The 20,410-nt window shown below is 44.2% G+C and overlaps 1 protein-coding gene across 2 annotated transcripts in view; it reads left to right on the top strand.

Moving 5' to 3' along the window:
* CSPG4 (chondroitin sulfate proteoglycan 4) overlaps positions 1-20,410 on the top strand; it is a 214,637-nt gene that overhangs the window by 150,972 nt on the left and 43,255 nt on the right. For both annotated transcript variants that reach the window (XM_029574975.1, XM_029574974.1), the window contains exon 2: positions 20,173-20,336. Coding sequence is in view for 1 of the 2 variants with exons in the window: in XM_029574974.1 (XP_029430834.1) it covers positions 20,173-20,336 (164 nt within the window). In the remaining variant the exon portion in view is untranslated. The remainder of the gene's footprint in view (positions 1-20,172; positions 20,337-20,410) is intronic.

Genomic DNA, 20,410 nt, shown 5'->3' on the forward strand with positions numbered 1-20,410 from the left:
ATTTGTGCTTTTTTTGTAAACCGTTGTGATGGTGAATTAACTTAACGACGGTATAGAAAACATTTTAAATAAATAAATAAAATAAATACTAGGTGCCAAGATCCAAGATATCATGGAGAGATTACCAAGAATCCTCAAACCAACTGACTATTATCCAATGCTGCTCATCTCTGTTGGCATGCATGATACTGTTAGATATCCCCTAGAACATATCAAAAGTGACTTCATGGCTCTGGGAGAGATGGTGAAGTAGATAGATGTGCAGGTCGTTTCTCCTAATTCTCCTGGTCAAGGATAAAAGTCAAGGCAGAGAAGCTAACATTCTGGAGGTAACTGAATGGTCGCATATATGATGTGGACAAGAGTGTTTTGGCTTCCTGGAGCATAGGATAATGTTCCAAGGACTGCTGAGCAGAGATGGTGTCCATCTATCAAAGAAGGGGTGAAGTGACTTCCAGAAGAGACTGGCAAACCTCATGAGGAGGGTTTTAAATTAGGATCATCAGGGATGAGTGAAAAAATCCCAGAGATAAATAAACTATTAAACAATATTATATAAATGGGAACATGGCAACATCTGGAAAACTATGTACACTAATGCGTATAGTATGGAAAAGAAAGTCTGATCTAGGAGCAGTCATGGAAGAGGCTGACTTGGATGCAGTGGCTATCACAGAGATGTAGTACACAGAAAATCATGACTGAGATATAGTTATTCCAGGCTACAGTCTATTCAGGAAGGATAGGGTAGGAAGGAGTGGCACTGTATATAAAAAATGATGTTACAAGAACAGAACTGCAAGGTATACAAGGTAAGGAGTAGGCAAACTAATCTGGAAAGAGGGAATGGAACATCCATTTACACTCATGGAATATACAGATCTAGTTCACAGGCAGAAGAAATGGATATTTAATGGAGGATAGTCACACTATTGCTATGAAAGGATTGCTGCTATTGATAGGAGATTTCAATCTGCTGTTATGGTTATGAGGTATTGGAGTGGATTCTTGGGTACTGCGGTGATGGCCACTCCACGGGGAGGAGCCCCGTGAGGAACCGCAGTACTAGGCTAGACTCTATACACGCAGACACAGAGAAGTAGTATTTATTGTACAGCTTGATGGTACTGCCCAAGGGTGGGCAGCAGTGAAGGTAGCCCAGTGAAGTAGTCCAGGGGTCCTCAGCAAAGGAGATCAGTCTCACACTCGAGTAGATGATAGGCAGTACGGTGTAGCAGGAACAGGTCCCGGATGAAAACAGTGAGCGCTGAAGCTGAAGGTGAGACAGACTGAAAGCATTAGTACTCACTGAAGCAGAAGCTGTATTGAAGAAGGTCCTGGCAGGCAGAAGTTGTTCAGTGGCAGGCACCAGATTAGGGAGAGCAGGCCCTCGAGGAATGAGTACCCGGTATCCCAAGATAGGTACCTGAAATAGAGCAGAGGGACGCCCGAGGTGCGGGTACCCAGGTTAGTGAAGAATTACCCCAAAGGGCAGAGAGAGCTTCCTGTGGCTGCTGGGAAGCGGCAGAGCAGCTTAGACCGGAGGCAGTCCAATCCAATCCTTGCTAACTCAGTTTATTAGCAAATGAAGGGCAGGCTAAATACCAGGATGTGATGACGTCACTCGGAGGGGACGCCCCCGAGGTCCCCGCCATGACGTGGATAAAGATGTGGGTGGCATGCGCGCGCACCCTAGGAGGCCCTCAGGAATATCATGGCGAACACCGTCACCGTTGCCGATCCGGGGACGCCGGAGAGAGTGGCATGAAGATGCGGCAGCAGCCATCTTCCCAAGGCTTGAGGAGAGAGAAGGAAGAAAGGTGAGGCACAGAGGTCGAAGCCGTCTGAGACTGACGGACGCAACATCTGCCAGATGTTGATTGGGACATCCCAGCTGGGGTTTCTTCTAGAAGCAGGGAGTTCCTGGATTTTCTGCAGGAAGTTCTATCAACTGGTAATGGAACCCACATATGAAGGGCGATACTGGACGTAGTGCTTACCAATGGGGACAGTGTTTATGATGTTGTGGTGGATGATCACTGAATGGTGTGGCATTTATGGTTCATTCTAAGGTGAGGAACCTAGAATTTAGGAAAACCAACTTTGTTAAAATGGAGGAGAATCACAAAGTCGTTAGCTAGATGGGAAAAACTAGAGGAAGTAGATCAGTAGGCAATATTGAAAGCGGTTATTATAAGGACAACTAACTATTTTGCTGGGAAAGTAAATAAAAGAAAAAGGAACAGAGGCTGCTATGATTTTCTAAAGCAGTAGCTGAAAAGATAAAGAAACAAAGGTGAGCATTCAAAAACTACAACAGGAAGACGGGCAACAAGATTTGGAAAAGCTAAGAGTAGTCAGGAGAGTGGATTCAAATGGAAGAAAAAAATAGCAAATACAATGAAATGGAGACATGATTTTTTTTTTTTTAGATAAGTCAGTGATAGTAGGAAGTGCAACAATGGTACTGTGAGATGGAGGCAAAGGAGAGAAATATGTAGAGGCTCACGAGGAAAAGGCAGAATTGCTTACAAATATTTCTGTTCTGTGTTCACCGAGGAAGGACTGTAGGAGTAGGACTGTAGAAAATGGACACAAATAGGATTGGAAGTGAGGTAAACCTCAAACGATTTTCAGAAGACTGTATTTGTGAGGAGCTAACTAAACTAAAAATAGATAAAGCGATGGGGCTGGATGGGCTACTTCCATGGGTTTTAAGAGAAATTGGAGAAGTTCTGACAGTTCCGCTGACAGACTTTTAAATGCTTCTTTAAAGTCAGGAATAGTTCCAGAGGACTGGGAGACTGGCATATGTGGTTCCTCTTCACAAAAATGGAACTAAGGAGGAGACCTGTTAGCTTGACTTCTGTGATGAGCAAATTAATGGAATTGCTGCTAAAAGTGGATAGTAAAGTTTCTGGAATCCAATGAATTACAAGTTCTAAAGCAACATGGTTTTACCAGAGATACTGTAGGTCTTGTCAGATGAATCTGATTCATTTCTTTGACTGGGTAACCAGAGAGTTGGATCAAGGGAGAGCATTAGATGTAGTGTACTTGGTCTTCAGTACGGCCTTTGTCATGGTTCCACATAGGCAGCTTGTAAATAAACTGAGCGCCCTTAGCATGAGCCCTAAAGTGACTGATTGAGTGGGAGGCAAGAAAGGGTAGTCATAAACTGAGTTCACTCTGAGGAACTACTAGTGGTGTGCCACAGGGTTTGGTCCTTGGACTGATTCTTTTCAACATTTTTGTAAGTGATATTGTGGAAGGGCTAGCAGGAGAGGTTTGCCTTTTTGCCAGTGATGTCAAATTCTGCAACGGGGTAGACACCCAGAGAGGTGTGGAAAACATGAAGAGGGATTTAATGAAGATCGAAGAATGGTCTAGGATCTGGCAACTAAGATTTAATGCTAAAAAAATGCAGACTTATGCATTTAGGATGCAAAAACCCAAGGGAGAGATTCAGTATAAGGGTGAAATTCTTTTAAGTACAAAAGATCAGGATTTGTAGGTGATCCTATCTGATGATCTTAAGGTGGCCAAACAGGTGGATAAGGTGATGGCAAAAGCGAGAAAGATGCTTGCGTGCATAGAGAATGAAATGATCATCAGAAATAAAGGAAGTGATATTGCCCCAAGTGTGATCTCATTTAGAATACCATATACAATTCTAGAGACCACACCTTCAATAGGCTATAAATAGGATAGAGACAATCTAGAGGGTGGCTATTAAATATTCAGTGGTCTTTGTTATAAAGTGTATGAGACAGTCTTAAATATCTAAATATATATATCCTAGAGGAAAGATGAGATAGGAGAGATATGATACAGACATTTAAATACCTCCAACATATCAATGCACAGGAGGCAGGTCTCTATTAATGGAAAGGAGGCTCTGGAAAAAAAGGGTCATGGAATGAGCTTGAAAAAGGATAATGTCAGGAGTAATCTAAGGAAATATTTCTTTACTAAAAGGGTGGTGGAAACATGGAACAGCCTTCCAGTGGAGATGGTGGAGACAAGGACAATAATCTGCATTCAAGAAAATGTCGCGCAAACACAGGGATCTCCGAAGGAGTTATAGTGATTGTAGAGCCGAGTAGTTGGCATAGATTGACAGACTAGATAGGCCATATGGTCTTTCTTCAATCATGTTTTTATGTTTCTACTCTATACATATTTTAGAGGGAAAGCTTTCTGTTTGTCAGGAACCAGGATTTGTTATAAAAGGCAACCACTATATTCTTCCACATTGACGTGTTGAGAATAGCATTCTCCAGAGGATTCAATAAGTAAATTTCAGCTTTGGGTTCCTCCAAACACTGGTCAACTGATTCATCCAATTTCTGTCCTTGATGGGTTAAGTATTTCTAGGTCAAGAAAGAAATTCAGCCCCCACATTCATTCAAATTTGGACTTACCTATTACTTTACTAAAATAATCCTAGCCCAACCACAGAGGCGCCAACTCTTCTGAGGTGAAGGAGGAATTCACTGTCTATGTGCACTCATTTCTCAGTTTCCTCCTACTCCATCACTGATGTAACTATGTCATCAACCAAGCCATTTTCCTGTCTATTCATGGCTCTATAAATGCTCTCTTTATTGTGATAATGGAAAATGATAAAGGAAAGAGAGTGAGAAAGTGGAAGAATGACATGAAAAAAGAGCTTTAGTGTATACAAGGAAAGAGAAGGAAGTAAAGTGCAGAAAAATGAAGCAAGAAACAAGACTGAATGACAATTAATCAATTGATCGGAGAAGTGTTTTGGCGCACAATGACTGTCGGAAGTGTCAGAATTTTGAATCTGGTTCTCTGATGCCAGCTGCAAACTATTAAGTCCTCATTGCATTTCTATTGCCCTACCAAGCAATGATGTCCAACTCCCTTCTGCACCATCCCCCCAATCATCCCCAAATTCAAATCTCCTGCACAGGAAGTGAGTAATTAATTCACTGTGAATGTCTGCCAGGACTTTCTCACAGGAAAGTTATTCTTGCTAGAGCAGTTTTGTCTAGAAAGGATGCAAGAGAAAACAGTCATCACCTCATTTAGAAAACAATTTAGGAAGTTCAGGCTTATAGCTTGGTCTTCTGCCATAAGACTATAAGTAGTTCCTTAGGAAGAACTTGTGGGAATTCCAGTTTGGATATTGTGTACCTTTCTAAAAAGACTGACCACATCCTGGATAAAGATAACATTTTGTCTAGGCTATAAATATGTAATCTGCATGTTTAATGTGTGCTTTTTAAAAGCACTTATAAGAACATAAGATTTACTTTACTGGATCAAACCAAGGGTCCATCAAGTCCAGTATCCTGTTTCCAACAGTGACCAATCCAGATCACAAGTACCTGGCAGGATCCCAAAAGGTCAATAGATTCCATGCTGCTTATCCCAGGAATAAGCAGTGCGATTCCCCAAGTCCATCTTAAGAATGGTTTAAGGACTTCTCTTCCAGGAACTTGTCTAAACCTTTTTTAAACCCAACTACTCTAACAGCTTTCACCACATCCTCCAACACTGAATTCCATAGTTTAATTATATGTTGAGTAAAAAAATATTTCTCCTATTTGTCTTAAATATATCACCCAGTAACTTAATTGAATGTTCCCTAATCTTTGTACTTTTTGAAACAACCAATTTGCATTTACCCATTCCACTCCACTTATTATTTTATAGACCTCTATTATATCTCTCCTCAGCCTTCTCTTCTCCAAACTGAAGAGCCATAACCTCTTTAGCCTTTCCTCTTGGTGAATCATTCCACCTCCTTTATAATTTTGGCCACTCTTCTCTGTACCTTTTCTAAATCTGTTATATCATTTTTGAGATGCGGTGGCCAGAACTGCACTCAATACTTAATGTGTAGTTGCACCATAGAGTGATACAGAGGCATTATGATATTCTCTATTTTATTCTCCATTTCTTTCCTAATAATTGCTAGCATTCTATTTGCTTTCTTGGTTACCGCCGCACACTGAGCAGAGGATTTCAACATATTTATATCCAGAATGATGCCTAGATCCTTTTCTTGGGTGTTGACTCCCAAAGTGGCACTACTAGATGTATGTAGGGCTGTACAATGGTGATAAATGTTCAGATATAATAAGTCCCAAAGAGCTTCTAATATAACAAGTACCTGAGGCAACCGGAGATAAAGTAACTGTGAGGATATTGCCTGCATTGCTATCCTCCTTCCAGCAGGAGTCTTAGAGGGCTATGTTCCATGCTGCCCCAATCCTCCAAACTCCTATGGCTTGGAGGTCCTGTCGGCAGCCATGATGGCAATGATCCAACACTGCCACTCCCATTTAAACCTGCCTCACAGTAAGTTCCCTGCCTTTGCTTGGAATCCTTCCTTATTGAGGCCCTTGTCCAAGCCTTAGCCTTGTTGTTGGCTTTGAACTTGGCCTCTTGTTTGTTCCCGGCTCTAGTTTGTGGCCTTTGTTATTCTGTGTTTGTCCTTGTTAATATCTTGTTTGCTTAGTTGTTTGTCCTATTGGTGGCCCTATTATTGTGGCCTTTTGTTCACTTCTGCCCTGTTTGTAGTCCTTGTCCTGTCCGGTTTTGTGGTTCACCTATGTCTTGTGTTTTGTTGTTTGGTTGTAGACATCTTTTTATTTCCTGCCTCGGCAGCTTGCTGCCTTGGTGGGCGCTCCAGTTCCTGTCTTTGTGCGCTACCTATAAATTCCCACTGGCTGCCAGAACCTGCAGGCTCAACCCGAGGGGGAAGTGGCTGGTCAGGTAAAGACCCTAACGTTGACCAGCCCTGTTCCTGACTTCAGCTTGCTCCCACCCTAGGTGGGGGTGTCACCCTTTACCAGCACAAAATGCCCTGACAGTAACTTGCCCTAAGTCAGAAGGAGTCTAAGTGAGACCAGAAGCATTTGAATCCTGTTTTCTCCTGCTCCACTGGGCAACTCCTCCTCCTCCTGTGGACCGTGTTCTTCAGGCACCTTCTTCCTTCAGGAAGAATTGAAAGAGCTATTTATGTGTAGGGCTCCATTGAGATCCCTACTAAAGAATGTGGGCTGGTAGCAGGGTTACCAGGTTATCATGAAAGAGCAAGCCCTAATTTTCCAAAAAAACAAGCCCAAAACACGTGAGAATTAAAAAAAAAAATAAATTAGATGAATTCAAAAATGGTGTAAAACAAATAAAAAAAACACCAGCCCCTCACACTCATTCCCCCCCCCCCCACTCCCCATCCCCCACCCCTTCCATGCACATCTCTGGCCCCACACACTCTACCCCCTCCCCATCCCCTCCATGCACATCTCTGGCCCCCTCACACTCATTCCCACCCCTTCCAAGCATGCCTCCGGTCCCCTCCCAGCACACTCATTCCTCCCCTCCTGATACTTCGTCTCTTTGTAGCCAGCTGAGTGCTACATTTCCTTCAGCATTCAGGTCTGCTGTGCTGCATAAAAGCTTCCTTGGTCACCCGACGCTGTTGCTCGCTGCGCGGGGTCTGCCCACGTGCTGCTGGTGAGCATTGCAGCTCTGGCCGGCTATACTGCTGCAATAGTTTTGGGTGGGCCTGCTGTGGACAGGCCTCATCGGCGGCAGCAGCCAATCACAGCAACAGCGGGGCACAAGTCCCGCCCATCAAGCCCAAAAAAAAAAGGCGATTGGCAGAAAAAGATGGCCAATAAGAAGCAACCCACGAATTGGGAAGGAAAAAAAAAAAAGCGAATCACTAGGAAAAAAAGCCCAAACGTGCGGGAAATAAGCGAGGTTGGCAACAGTGGCTGGTAGCAAGTTCTTGCAGTATAGAGGAATAAACCATCTTTGCCACAGCACCCCCCACTGGAGGTCGCTGCAGTGGTTTATTCCTAGTTCTATTTAGTAGAGTGACACCCAGTGCCTGGGTAGATATTTTAGTTTGAAGTTGAAAGGACAGGAGCTTTTCCTTTCAGTTCCCTTAACAAATGCCCAAAGCTTTGGCTGAGGAGTCATGGTTAGAAGATTAAATTCAGTGGTTGGTAATTTATATGACATTTTGTCTACATACATATTATGACAGTGGTAAGCTGATTTCCTAAATCGTGCCCCACTTTGGATGGTCACCTGCCCAATAAAGTGGAATATAAAAGTTTATAATTAAATAAATAAATCTCTCTTCTTTTTTTTTTTCTTGAAAGGAAGTTTTATTCACCTTCCCGGTGTGAAGAGTTGAGGTTTTTGTTGGGGGGGGGGGGGGTTTAATTTAGGGATCCCACAGTCCGAGGGCAGTTGGGTTGCTGAAGGACTGATTACGCAGGAGATAAACCTACCTGGGGGAAGAGAGGAGGAAAAGAGCCACCACACTGATTCTGCCTAAATGCAAATCACTAACAAGGTGCCCACGAGGTAGAACAGAAGAGGAGAGGAGAAAACTGGAGAGTCTGAGAGCAAGCAATAGATCCCAGGTATTTCAGGGGAATCCATAACAGGATAGGAGGACCCTTTCCAAGGCCCCCAGGGCAGCTTCATGTTCCATCCAAAGAGAAAGAAGGGAGAGAGTAAGGAAGCACAGATTTACTGCTTTCAGTTGCTTTATGGACATTACCAGCGAAACTTGCATCGAGTTCCATATTATTCGTGTTGAACGTCTACTTCAGTAAAGTTTTATGCTGGATCCAGGGGCAGGAAAACAGCAGCCCCGGGGGATTTTTTTCCAGAACCAGCCCACTGGGTACCTGACTTCCTCATGCACTGTCCCTACAGCACGTGTTTCGAGAACTCCCACAAGCTTGCCCCTTGAGAATTGAGCCAAAACAATTTCTAACATAGTTTTCATATATTTCCTAAATAACTAAGTAGTAGTGCACACCCTAGACCAGGAGAGAGCAAACAGAGCAGCGGTTCCCCCTTCCAGATCCATGCAATCAGTTTGCCTCCCCATAAGTTTGGTTACATCTCTCGTTCCTGGTCTAGTGTTAGTCGCTTGCCAACCAATCAGCTCTTGAATCAGTGGCCAACTAATGAGACATCCACACTGCCAGCCAGTGTCAGACACACACCCGCACTCTCTCTCTCTCTCTCGCTCGCTCTGAAACAAAGACACAAACACATTCTCTTGCTCTCGGTAGGTGTGTGTTGTGGCTGAGCAAGAGAACGTGTGTGTGTGTCTGTGTCAGAAGGACTTACACCCCCGCACAGAGCTCCAGATGGAATCCTGCTTTCTCAGGTGGAGCCAGTGCGGCCAGAGTTGGTATAAGATGGACTCTAGATGGACCTTACAGTCTTACACCCCCTTCAACCACACCCTCCCCATACACAATTAATATTTATGCATTTATGAATAATTTTACATGAAGGAAGACAGCCAAAGTAGGGTCTTCAGAGGTAAAAATATCACAACATGTATATTATATTTACATGGGATGCCATAATGCCAACCAGAAAACCCTGCCAAAAAAAAAAAAGCCATGGAGCCCATATTTCTCCCCAGTTTCCTGTTTGGCCTCCCAGTGGCCCCCCCTGCCTACTCCTACTCAGTCTTCCAGTGACCCTCCCTCCTCTTCCTGCTCCATTTCCTGCGTGGTCTCCCAGTGGCCTTCCTGCCTGTCCCAGGGTCCCTCTTGCCTGTTTTCTGTCCTTGTTTGTCTGATCCCTGACTTGCCCTGCATTCTGTTTCGGTTTTGCCCTGTGCCTGTCCTGGCCTTGGTGTTTTACTTGCCCTGCCTCTGCTTTGCCTTTTTCCTGTCACTGTCCCTCTGGTGTCTTCTCTCTCTGGTGCCTGCCCTGCCTTGCTCCAGTTCCTGTCTCCTTGTCTGTCCTGCTGTCCTTGCTCCATCCTGGACTTCTCACCTACCCCTGTTCCTGCTTGCCCTGCATCTCCTTGCCCTCTGACTGACTTTCGTTCCCGACGCAGCCTGACCTTTGACATTGCCTCTGCTTGACCTCTGCCTAGCCTGACCACTGCCTGCCTGCGCCTTTGCCTAAATCCCCGCTCCAAGAACCCTGCTAGAGATGTCCTGCCGGCCACCAGAACCCATGGATCCAGCCCAAAGGGGAGGCGGCCGTTCAGGCAAAAGACCCTGCCCTTGAGTCCTATACTACTCCTGCTTGGGGCTTATCTTTAATTGGCCTCCAGTATTCAAATAGAGTACTTATCTTGTCACATTAATTTTCTTGCTGAGAAGTTGTAAAGAACACGCCGAGAAACGCCATGCTGCTCGAAATACGCAGATACATAGCCCTTGATGAAGGACATGTTTAGTCCGAAACACTGTACGGTGTCGGGCATGAAGTGAGCTTGTGCAACGAGTAAGAAATGAGCGGGCAAGAAGTGAGCTGGCGATAAAGATTATAACGTGGCTTTCCAGCAAGAAAATTAATGTGACAAGATAAGTACTCTATTTGAATACTAGTATTTGAAGATGTATGAATATTTGGAATTTTGGGAATGGGTTATTGAAAATTGAAAAGTTTGTTCACGGGTGGAATTGAGACACAAAAACAGTCAAAAAATACATGGACTGACTGATGATTATATATAAGGTTGAGTGAAGGTGGTTGAATATCCACACAATGATACCTAGTATGATGGTCATAACATCAATGCTCAAGTGCGTCAAATGAGGAATATGAAATAGGAAAGGGGTCAGTTTAGTGTATATCATATCAGAGAGAGAGACTAGCCATAATGTTGTCTCCCTGGCTAGGTATTTGTATCCCTATGGTAGGCCCACCTAGTAACTCGAGGTGAGGTTTAGGTATTAGTGTAGGGGGATAGGGGCCACTTTGACATTCTACGTGACACGTATGAACAGGACAGTGGTCTCTTGTGAAGATCTGATGGCCTTCGGAGGGAGGAAACTCACTCCAAGATGAGATTTGGGCAATGTTCTCTCCACCTAGCTTGATGTTACCCAGGTAGCGAGTCCATCAAGCTAGGCTGAGAGAACATTACCCAAATCTCATCTTGGAGTGAGTTTCCTCACTCCGAGGGTCAGCAAATGTTCACAAGAGACCACTGTTCTGTTTGTACGTCTAACATTATATCTAGTCTCTCTCTCTCTCTCTCATATCACTGGGGTTTTTCCTTGAAAACCTGTAGGAGACCCACAGTCTCTCAATAGCTAGTTGGGAGCTTCACTTCAACTGAAATAGGCCTGAAAAGGCAATAAAACTTTATCACACAGCTTAATGCTATCCAAAAAGGTGTTGTTAAAATCGGCATTAAGTCTGTGCAATAGCTCTTCACAGACAGGCTAACTCCTCTTATTTTCCAAATTTGCATCGCACCATACAATATGGTGCAATCGCATGCGATAAGCCCTTAACGCATGCAAAAATGCCTTAGTGCATTTTGATAAATGACCCCCTTAGAAAGTTCAACAGAGGAAGTGCTCGAGAGAGCTACACTTCTGTTATCATTTCTTTCCTTTCAAGATTTAAATGTGGTAATGAAGCACTACTTTCAGCACTTAAATATTTCCTTCTATGGTGGTCAAGTTCGGATGAACCATGATTTGCCAAAACACAAGATCGTCGTAAGGCTTTCTTAAATATGAAAGAAGAAGCATTAGATTGTGGTGCAACATTTCTTTTATGATATCCCTGTAAGTGCGTTCTAAAAATTGGTAATAATGCTTTCATTTTCTTTAGTCCAGATCAGCTGCGTAATTTCTTGGAGGCCAAAAAGAACCCTCGGCCATAATAATTCAGAGTAATTCCTAGGCATAAAGTAATTAAAGGGGGAATTGTTAAAACTACTGTAGTTTGTGTATAATCTCCACAATTTTCTAACTCTCCCTTGTTTTGGAAATGATTTGTGTATTCAATATTGAGATAAATGAGCGGTTTGTTTTTTTCTTTCTGATAATAGAATAACTTTCCTTTTATAATGGATCTCTAAGTTTACTGTACAAAGATTTACATTGCTTTGTATAGTTTTTGAAAATAGTAATAAATAAATAAATAAGTGCAAATTAAATAGAAGACACATTTTTTGTGCACATAAACTGTGTGCTGAATGCCAATGCACATTTTTATCAGCTTTTTGCATCAGCCCCTTTAAAAGGAGCTTCAGACTAGGACAGTCCCTGATGGACTAATAGCAGGGTGTCGTTGAGCTTTCCTCGCCTAATAAAAAAAACCCCAGATCCCTTCCAGATGTCACCATGTTCTTGAAAGGTTTCCCCTTGTAAAGGTTCCCCAGATCGAACCTTCTCTGCCAGGCAACCCCAAACAAGACTCAACTTTGTAATGGTCTATAACAGTCACAGCTGCTTACTTGACTCAGCGAGGAATGTGCTGCTACGAAAAATAAACAGCCAGCCAAAAGGACAAGAAGCTGACCTGTCTGCGGTGCCAGCAGTGGCAATGTGTTGAAGGACAAGCCCACACCCAGGAGACAAAAAGCAACAGCAGCCTGAGCTCGAGATGCACACGAGATCACAAGTAGCTTCAGAACGTCTTCCATATTCTTCACAGGAATGGGGTGAAGATGAGGAATCTGAATCGGTGCACACCGGCATTCCTTACTCTTTCAGATAATAGAAAGACTAGGGGGCACTCCATGAAGTTAGCATGGGGCACAGTTAAAACTAATCGGAGAAAGTTCTTTTTCACTCAACGCACAATTAAACTCTGGAATTTGTTGCCAGAGGATGTGGTCAGTGCAGTTAGTGTAGCTGGGTTTAAAAAAGGATTGGATAAGTTCTTGGAGGAGAAGTCCATTACCTGCTATTAATTAAGTTCACTTAGAAAATAGCCACTGCCATTACTAGCAATGGTAACATGGAATAGACTTAGTTTTTGGGTACTTGCCAGGTTCTTATGGCCTGGATTGGCCACTGTTGGAAACAGGATGCTGGGCTTGATGGACCCTTGGTCTGACCCAGTATGGCATGTTCTTATGTTCTCATGTTCCTGTGAGGCTGATCTATCATTCCAGGATGTTGTCTGATCTTACAGGAAATTATTATTAGTTCCGATGGGAAGGAAATCACAGCCCTTTATTCCAGGAGTCCCCCAAGCTCGGTCCTCGAGGGCCACAGTCCAATCGGGTTTGTCAGGATCTCCCTAATGAATATGCATGGGATTTATAGTATTCAATGGATTCAGTGCACGCAAATAGATTTCATGGCTTTTCATGGCAGAAATCTTGAAATCCCTGGGATGTGGTTCTCAAGAACCAAGTTTGGAGACCCCTGCTTTATTGCAAGAGAGTGTGGTGTGTGTTTATGTGATTCATGAGGGTCTGGAGCAAATCCTGCTGTTCCATGTCACCCTGCCATAGTATATCCCCTCCACACACACTTTCTCACACACACACTCTCTCACACACACACTCACACACAGAGACACACTCACACACACTCACACACACACACACTCTCACTCACACACACTCACACACACACACACTCTCACACTCACTCACTCACACACACTCACACACACTCTCACACACACACACACACCCATCTATCTGGAGGGCAGAAGTAAGCAGGAATGCCAGTGATGCTGCTCTCTGGTACTCTAAAGCAGTGGTTGTCAACTCAGTTCTCGCTAGTCACCAGCTGGAATTTCAGGAAATCTGCGATGAATATGCATGAAATAGATTTGCATATAGAGGAAGCACTGTATATCCATTAAGGATATCCTAAAAAACCTAACCAGCTGGGCGAGTCGCAAGGTCTGGGCTGAGACCTCCGGATCTAAAGTAACTTCATTAAGCTGTCTCAGTAAGGGGCCGATGCAAAAAAAAAATGCGCTGAAAGCGGACTCTGAGTATTCAGCGCCCGCTTTCCTAATGCACACCCAGGCACCTCTCCGGAGGGCGCCATGCAATATTTCAATTAGGGGTCGCGCTGCCAAGGAGGCCCTAGGATGCCACTAGCGCCTCCTTGGCAGCGCGCGCCCAGGAGAGGTCGGCTGTCCACGGGGTAAGAGAGCAGACGCTGAATTTATCGGCATCCGTTTTCGTAACTGGCGCAGAGCCATGGGTTAGGGAAACGGACGCTGGTTAACTGAGCATCCAATTCCCTAACCTGACCTCCGCCACTCTTTTTTTTTTTTTTTTTTAATCTTGTAAACTTTTCCTTCCTCCGACTTAATATCGCCACGGAATTAAGTCAGAGGATGTACAGAAAAGCGGTATTTTCTGCTTTTCTGTACAACTCTTTGGGGCGCTCAGAAATTAACGCCTGCTCTGGGCAGGCGTTAATTTCTGAGTGCAAAAGTGGGCGGATTGGACGCACATTTATTTATTTATTTATTTATTTTTGCATGTGGGGTGAATAGCTAATAGCCTCATTGACGTGCATTTGCATGTGATGAGAGCTATTAGTTTGCTGCGCGTTGGACGCGCGCTGTAGAGGCGCTAATCCCCTTATAGCATAAGGGGCTGTGGACGCGCCTACAAAACGTGCGTCCAACCGCGGGTTAAACAGTGACAGACCCCGGGAGGATGTATAGGGAGGCTTGAGTGTCTTTTAAGGGATGGGAGGGGCAGGCAGTGGAGGGAAGCAAAGAATGATAGCGACCATTGTCCAGAGTCTAGTATCCCCCAATTTAAAAAAAAAATCTTTCATTCAGGGTACTCTGAGCTCATTCCCCTTGCCCCCCCCTGCTCCAGGGCCAGGATCAGCTTCCTGTGTGCATCCGTCAGCCAGAGTCCACACAGAGATCTTTCATTTGTGTTTTTTTCTCTCTTCCGAGGGAATAGCAGCACAGTATATAATAATAATATGGAGAAAAGCTTGTCAGAAGAGGCCTATAATCATTGGCCAGAAGCTTGGAAACAGTGACTGGAGTTTCAGCATTTCTAAAAATTTCTGTCTCATACAGTCTGCCCTGCCACCACCTCCTCCTCTTTTGTTCTCGTTTCCAAAAAAATGTTTTCCTCAGGGACATTTTGAGCAGTGAACTGGGTATTTTTAGCTTGGGTACAGAACATGAGTGAGAGAGTGGAAGAATGTGTTCATTTCTTAGCACTTTTAACTTTTCACATACGGTCACCGCTTGCTGTGCAAAATGTGGTGATGCTGGGAGCCGTAAAACACCCTGCAGCACCGTGTGATGTGCTGAGCTGTAAAACGCCATGCAGCACCAGGTGATCATAAAAGCCGTGAAACACTATGCGGCAGTGTGTGATCCCGAGAGCTGTACAATGCTGGGCAGCGCTGTGTGATTCTGAAAGCTGCAACACGAGTACACACAGCGCTGTGTGATCAGGAAATTCCGTGCAGTGCTGAGAACTGGGAAATACTATACAGCGCCATGCGATCCCGAGAGCTGTACAATGCTGGGCAGCGCTGTGTGATTCTGAAAGCTGCAACACGAGTACACACAGCGCTGTGTGATCAGGGAATGCCGTGCAGGGCTGAGAACTGGGAAATACTACACAGCGCCATGCGATCCCGAGAGCTGTACAATGCTGGGCAGCGCTGTGTGATTCTGAAAGCTGCAACACGAGTACACACAGCACTGTGTGATCAGGGAATGCCATGCAGGGCTGAGAACTGTGAAATACAACACAGCGCCATGCGATCCCGAGAGCTGTGCAATGCTGGGCAGCGCTGTGTGATGCTGAGAGCTGCAACACGAGTACACACAGCGCTGTGTGATCAGGGAATGCCATGCAGTGCTGAGAACTGGGAAATACAACACAGCACCATGTGATCCCGAGAGCTGTACAATGCTGGGCAGTGCTGTGTGATGCTGAGAGCTGCCAGGGATTGAGATTGTAAAAGAGGAGGGAGGAGGACAGAGTGAAGAAAGGAGGCAGAGGAAGGGAAAAGGTGAACAAAAGTGAGAGGGAAATTAGAAAAGAGAATCAAATCACTCGTAGAGTAAATGAGAAGGAGAACCACATTTTAGAAAGTTCATGTACGTTTTGTGAAAACTTAATACATTAGGCAATAAGGGAGGACGTAAGCATTATACTGGGTGAAAATATAGAGACAGCAGTAATAGCTGCAAGGACTGCGGTACTGACTGTGCCTCGTGCCCTTGACTCTGTTGTTACTCAGACAGATATAGATTGTGTACATCAGTGCTTTTTCCTGTACCGAAAAGTTATGATGCAAAGTTGCAGGACCATCTTTGGGGTGCGGAGGAGGAGAAAATCATTTTTGGGGGGGCCCCACAATGCCACTGTAGACCCATACCCTCTCTCTCTCTCTCTTCCTTCCCACTCTTGCTTTTCTCTCTCCTCCCATGCCCACTTGTGCTTTCCTTCTGACCTCCCCCAAAACACCCACACACATTGGTATCTTCCTGTCTTCCATCTCATCTCCATCCTTTTCTCTTTGTCAACTCTCCTCCATCTCCAGCCGTCATTCTCTCTCTCCCAAACCACCCCAAACAGTCTCTCCCCACCCCTCTTCTCTCTCCCCTTCCTGTGCAAAGCACTGTGGATCCATAAAGTCAAGAGGCCGCCAATACCCTTATTCAATAAACATACACATGGTTACTGTGACTCCAACATCACTCTAAGCTTCAACAGCAAGAGGAAATGTGGAAAAAAGGATTTGCACTCACAAAGACGGGAGTAGCTGGCTTGTTACGGCGGTTACCACCCCAAACCAAATATCCAAATTACTACCTCCACCTTCCTCTATTCCTGATGCCTTTCAACTAGCTTGATCACTCCATTCTTATACTTCACTTTCAATGCATATCCAGCATAGTTCTCTGCTTCAACAGCAGGGGAAAAGAAAAACTGTTACTTCACACATCCAGCAGAGCTCTCTGCTTAAACGGCAGGGGAGAAGAAAAAAGGGTTCGCACTCACAAAGCGAGGAGTAGCTGGCTTGTTACGGCGGTTACTACCCCAAACCAAATGTACCTGATACTTCACTCTCGACGCATATCCAGCATGGCTCTCTGCTTCAACGGCATGGGAGAAAGACTGATACATCACGAATTTCCAGCATAGCTCTCTGCTTCAACGGCAGGGGAAAAGAAAAACTGATACTTCACGCATATCCAGCATAGCTCTCTGCTTCAACGGCAGGAGAGAAGAAAAACTGATACTTCACGCATATCCAGCATAACTTCAACGGCAGGGGAGAAGAAAAAAGGATTCACACTCACAAAGCGGGGAGTAGCTGGCTTGTTACGGCGGTTACTACCCCAAACCAAATGTGCCTGATACTTCACTTTCGATGCATATCCAGCATAGCTCTCTGCTTCAACGGCAGGGGAGAAGAAAAAAACTGATACCTCACGCATATCCAACATAGCTCCCTGCTTCAACGGCAGGGGAGAAGATAAACAACCAATAAGGGCTGTATAACATCATCTGGGTAAAAACAAATAAGCATGGGTGTAGCTTGCTTATTGCGGCGGTTACCCCCTACTACCTCTAACTAATCAAGCTAGATATTTCACTTGGATGCAGCTCCATCACCGCTCTCTACATTAATGGCGGGGGTGGAAGGGAATTAGAACCAAGAGCTAAGAGAAACAGATAAGTATGGGAGAAGAAATGAGGGAAGCTTGCTGGGCAGACTGGATGGGCCATTTGGTCTTCTTCTGCCGTCATTTCTATGTTTCTGTTTCTATATCCTCTATGATCCTCTCTCTTCCCCAGGACCTGCCCACAGTGCTCAGCATACCCTCTCTCCCTCTCTCTCTGTCCAGTCCATATAGATGAATAGATAGCTGACAACCAAGAGTCATTTTCAGTGGTTCTGGTGCATCAAGTTATTTAACTGGACAGTGTGAATTACCCTCTGCAATATGCTTACCTGGCTTCTCTTACCGTTTGATATTTTTTCTTCTTTGAATAGAGCAAGTCACGCTCTTCTCTGGCTGAGGGATATCTTTATTTGTTCTGACTTTCTCTTTATCTCTTTGACTACTTTTATATTGCCTGGGCTTATAACCCTTTTTTTTTTATTAGAGATTTGTGGTATAATGGGCTTGTTTCCGTAAGAAAAACAAAACAAGCTCAGGAGGTATCTTCTTTACAAGAGCAATAAAACAGCACTGCTTTTATTAAGAATGTCAAATAGAGCTGTAAGCAGCCCAGCAACTCAACTCACTCAAAATTAGGAAGCAAGTAAGCATAGGAATAGCAAGGAAGTCCTAGTAGCGCTGTGATATGAAATATATTTCCAACACTAATCAATTTATGTGGCACAGATAAAGGTTTCCCTGCTCACTGATTTACACACGGTGTTTCCTGACAGCCCTTGAGTAATGTTGTATTGCATTACAAAGCAAGTCTGGGCTGTACCGATGATCACTTTTGTCCTGCCTGAGATAGTTTCTCAAACTATTGAAAGTCTGAAAATCATTTTATTTGGCATCATATTTTGTTCAGCAGATTCTTTTAAAGTACATTTTATTAAACTTCACTGGCAGATTTTGATGGGTTTCACAAAATTCTCAAAAAGGCACCATGCAGCTCCTTTAAGACGTACAAATGTTCAGAGCTGGCGTCCTTCATTCCCTATATCACTGTCTCACGCATGTCAGTGGAAACTTAACACTGCTGGCTTCGTACAATTCAAAGGAGCTTCATCCTTGCGTCATATCTTTGACTTCAAGGAGTTTCAATTACTCCTCACATCACTGGCCTCACGGATTGACTTGAGTTCAGGACCTCGCCCTTCAAGAAAGACGTGGGCAAAGTGGAAAAAATACAAAGGAAAACAACACAAACGCTAAGAGCTTATAGATAAAATTGACCTGTGATGAACGATCGATTGGAAAAGCTGGGTTATGTAGCCTTGAGAAGTGGTGAGGGGTAGCTTGATGGCAATGTCCTGCTACGTTACAAAGAGAATGGGGATAGGACCAGAAGTAATGGTTTGAAATCACAGCAAGAAAGATTTAAGTTAAACCTTGATAAGAATTTTCTAACTGTAAGGGTAGCTGAAGCCCTGCAACAAGTGGCCTAAGAAGTTGGAGGAATGCCTACGAATGAATGCTTTCAAGAACAGATTAAACAGGTCTGACCTGAAGAAGAGAGCTCACCAAGAAATGCATTACGTTAGTCCAATCAAAAGATAGCACCCAATATATCTTTCTTCTGTTTTGCTTTCAGTTCTTAACCTTTATTTCTGTGCATTCCAGAATTATAATCAACTCAGTATCGCAACCCAGCAAAATACACATTAAAAAAAAAAATCCTGCATTGAAGGTTCCCAGGATCTCCTTGGTCTCCCTTTGAATAAATGTAGGATCCTCCGTCGCTATTCCAGGCTTTTATCTTTTCTGCAGCCCCTCAGTCATGGCTCGCCTCTCCTCTCGTAGGAAGTGGTACCCTCGAAAGCTGCAATCACAGCTTTCTCATTCAATGTACATAGCGGATGTCTCTTCTGGGTCAGTAGGCAAGTAAACCCCATCTCCTTCTCCCCAAGGAGCAGGAAGGCCAACGTTCCTTTCTCTCCCTCCCTTCCAGCCAACTCGCAGTAAGACGTTCCATGGGTAGACATGCAGGATGGATTTTCTGCATTCAAAAGGAGGCATTCCCAGGAGTGTTTTAGGGCTGTGGTTGGAAACTAATGTGCGTACCCTTTAAGTTTCAAATATGTTTGCACGTAGTAGACAAGCCGCTAACGCATGTACTTTGCAACATTATTCAATAACACTTAAGTGTGAGCGTAGACTTTTAGCTGCATCACAAGCCGATATTCGATCACAAAATACGTAGGCATCGTCTGTGTTGAAATCATCTGGGTTTGTTTTGACTGAAAGGTATGCACCTAATTTTGAAGTCAGGTATCCCACTGAAAATGTATCCCTGTAAGTCTAAATATACTGGGGTACAATTATGCCAGTTCTTATCAAAACCCCCTGCAGGTGACTTGCTGATACATATGAAGTATGAATACATGAAGATTAGATGCAGGGAAGGAGATATTTTCAAAGAAAATGTGGTATAGCCATAAAGATGCATAAGTGTAAAAGTACAATAAGACAATATAAGGAGACTGAGGAATAAGACCAAAACAGGAAGCAATAGAACTGAGAAATGGCAAAGTGGAAATTTTAAGTAACTAGCATGTGCTGAAGTGAGGGAATTTACTGGGGGAAAAACATGGAAAAAATGTTAACATTTTTACCCCAAAGAGAAAGAAGCCTCAGTTCTAAAGAGGGAGAGCTGGCAAGGCTGCCATTGGGAAGCGACTCACTTCTAGAGAGTACCTTGCACTTGTATCTTTGGATGAGACCCAAGAATTAACAGGAATGCTCTTGCTTTTTCCCTGCTAGCATCCTTCTTTGGACAGAGTTATGTGAAGGTACCACTGGAGGATGCTCCTAGCAAGGTCAAGCTCCACCTACAGTTTTTTACTGGACAACGGACTGGTCTCCTTTTCCTGGCTGCGGGGCAGTCGGACTATCTCCTGGTGGAACTGCGATCGGGTACTCTGCAGGTAACCTGGGTCCTGGCTTCTCAGTCTCTTCCAATGCTTCTTCCTACCTTCATCTCCATACCCTAGTGCAGGGA

The sequence above is a fragment of the Rhinatrema bivittatum genome, chromosome 13 (assembly GCF_901001135.1).
Source record: "Rhinatrema bivittatum chromosome 13, aRhiBiv1.1, whole genome shotgun sequence".
In the NCBI taxonomy this organism is placed as follows: domain Eukaryota; kingdom Metazoa; phylum Chordata; class Amphibia; order Gymnophiona; family Rhinatrematidae; genus Rhinatrema; species Rhinatrema bivittatum.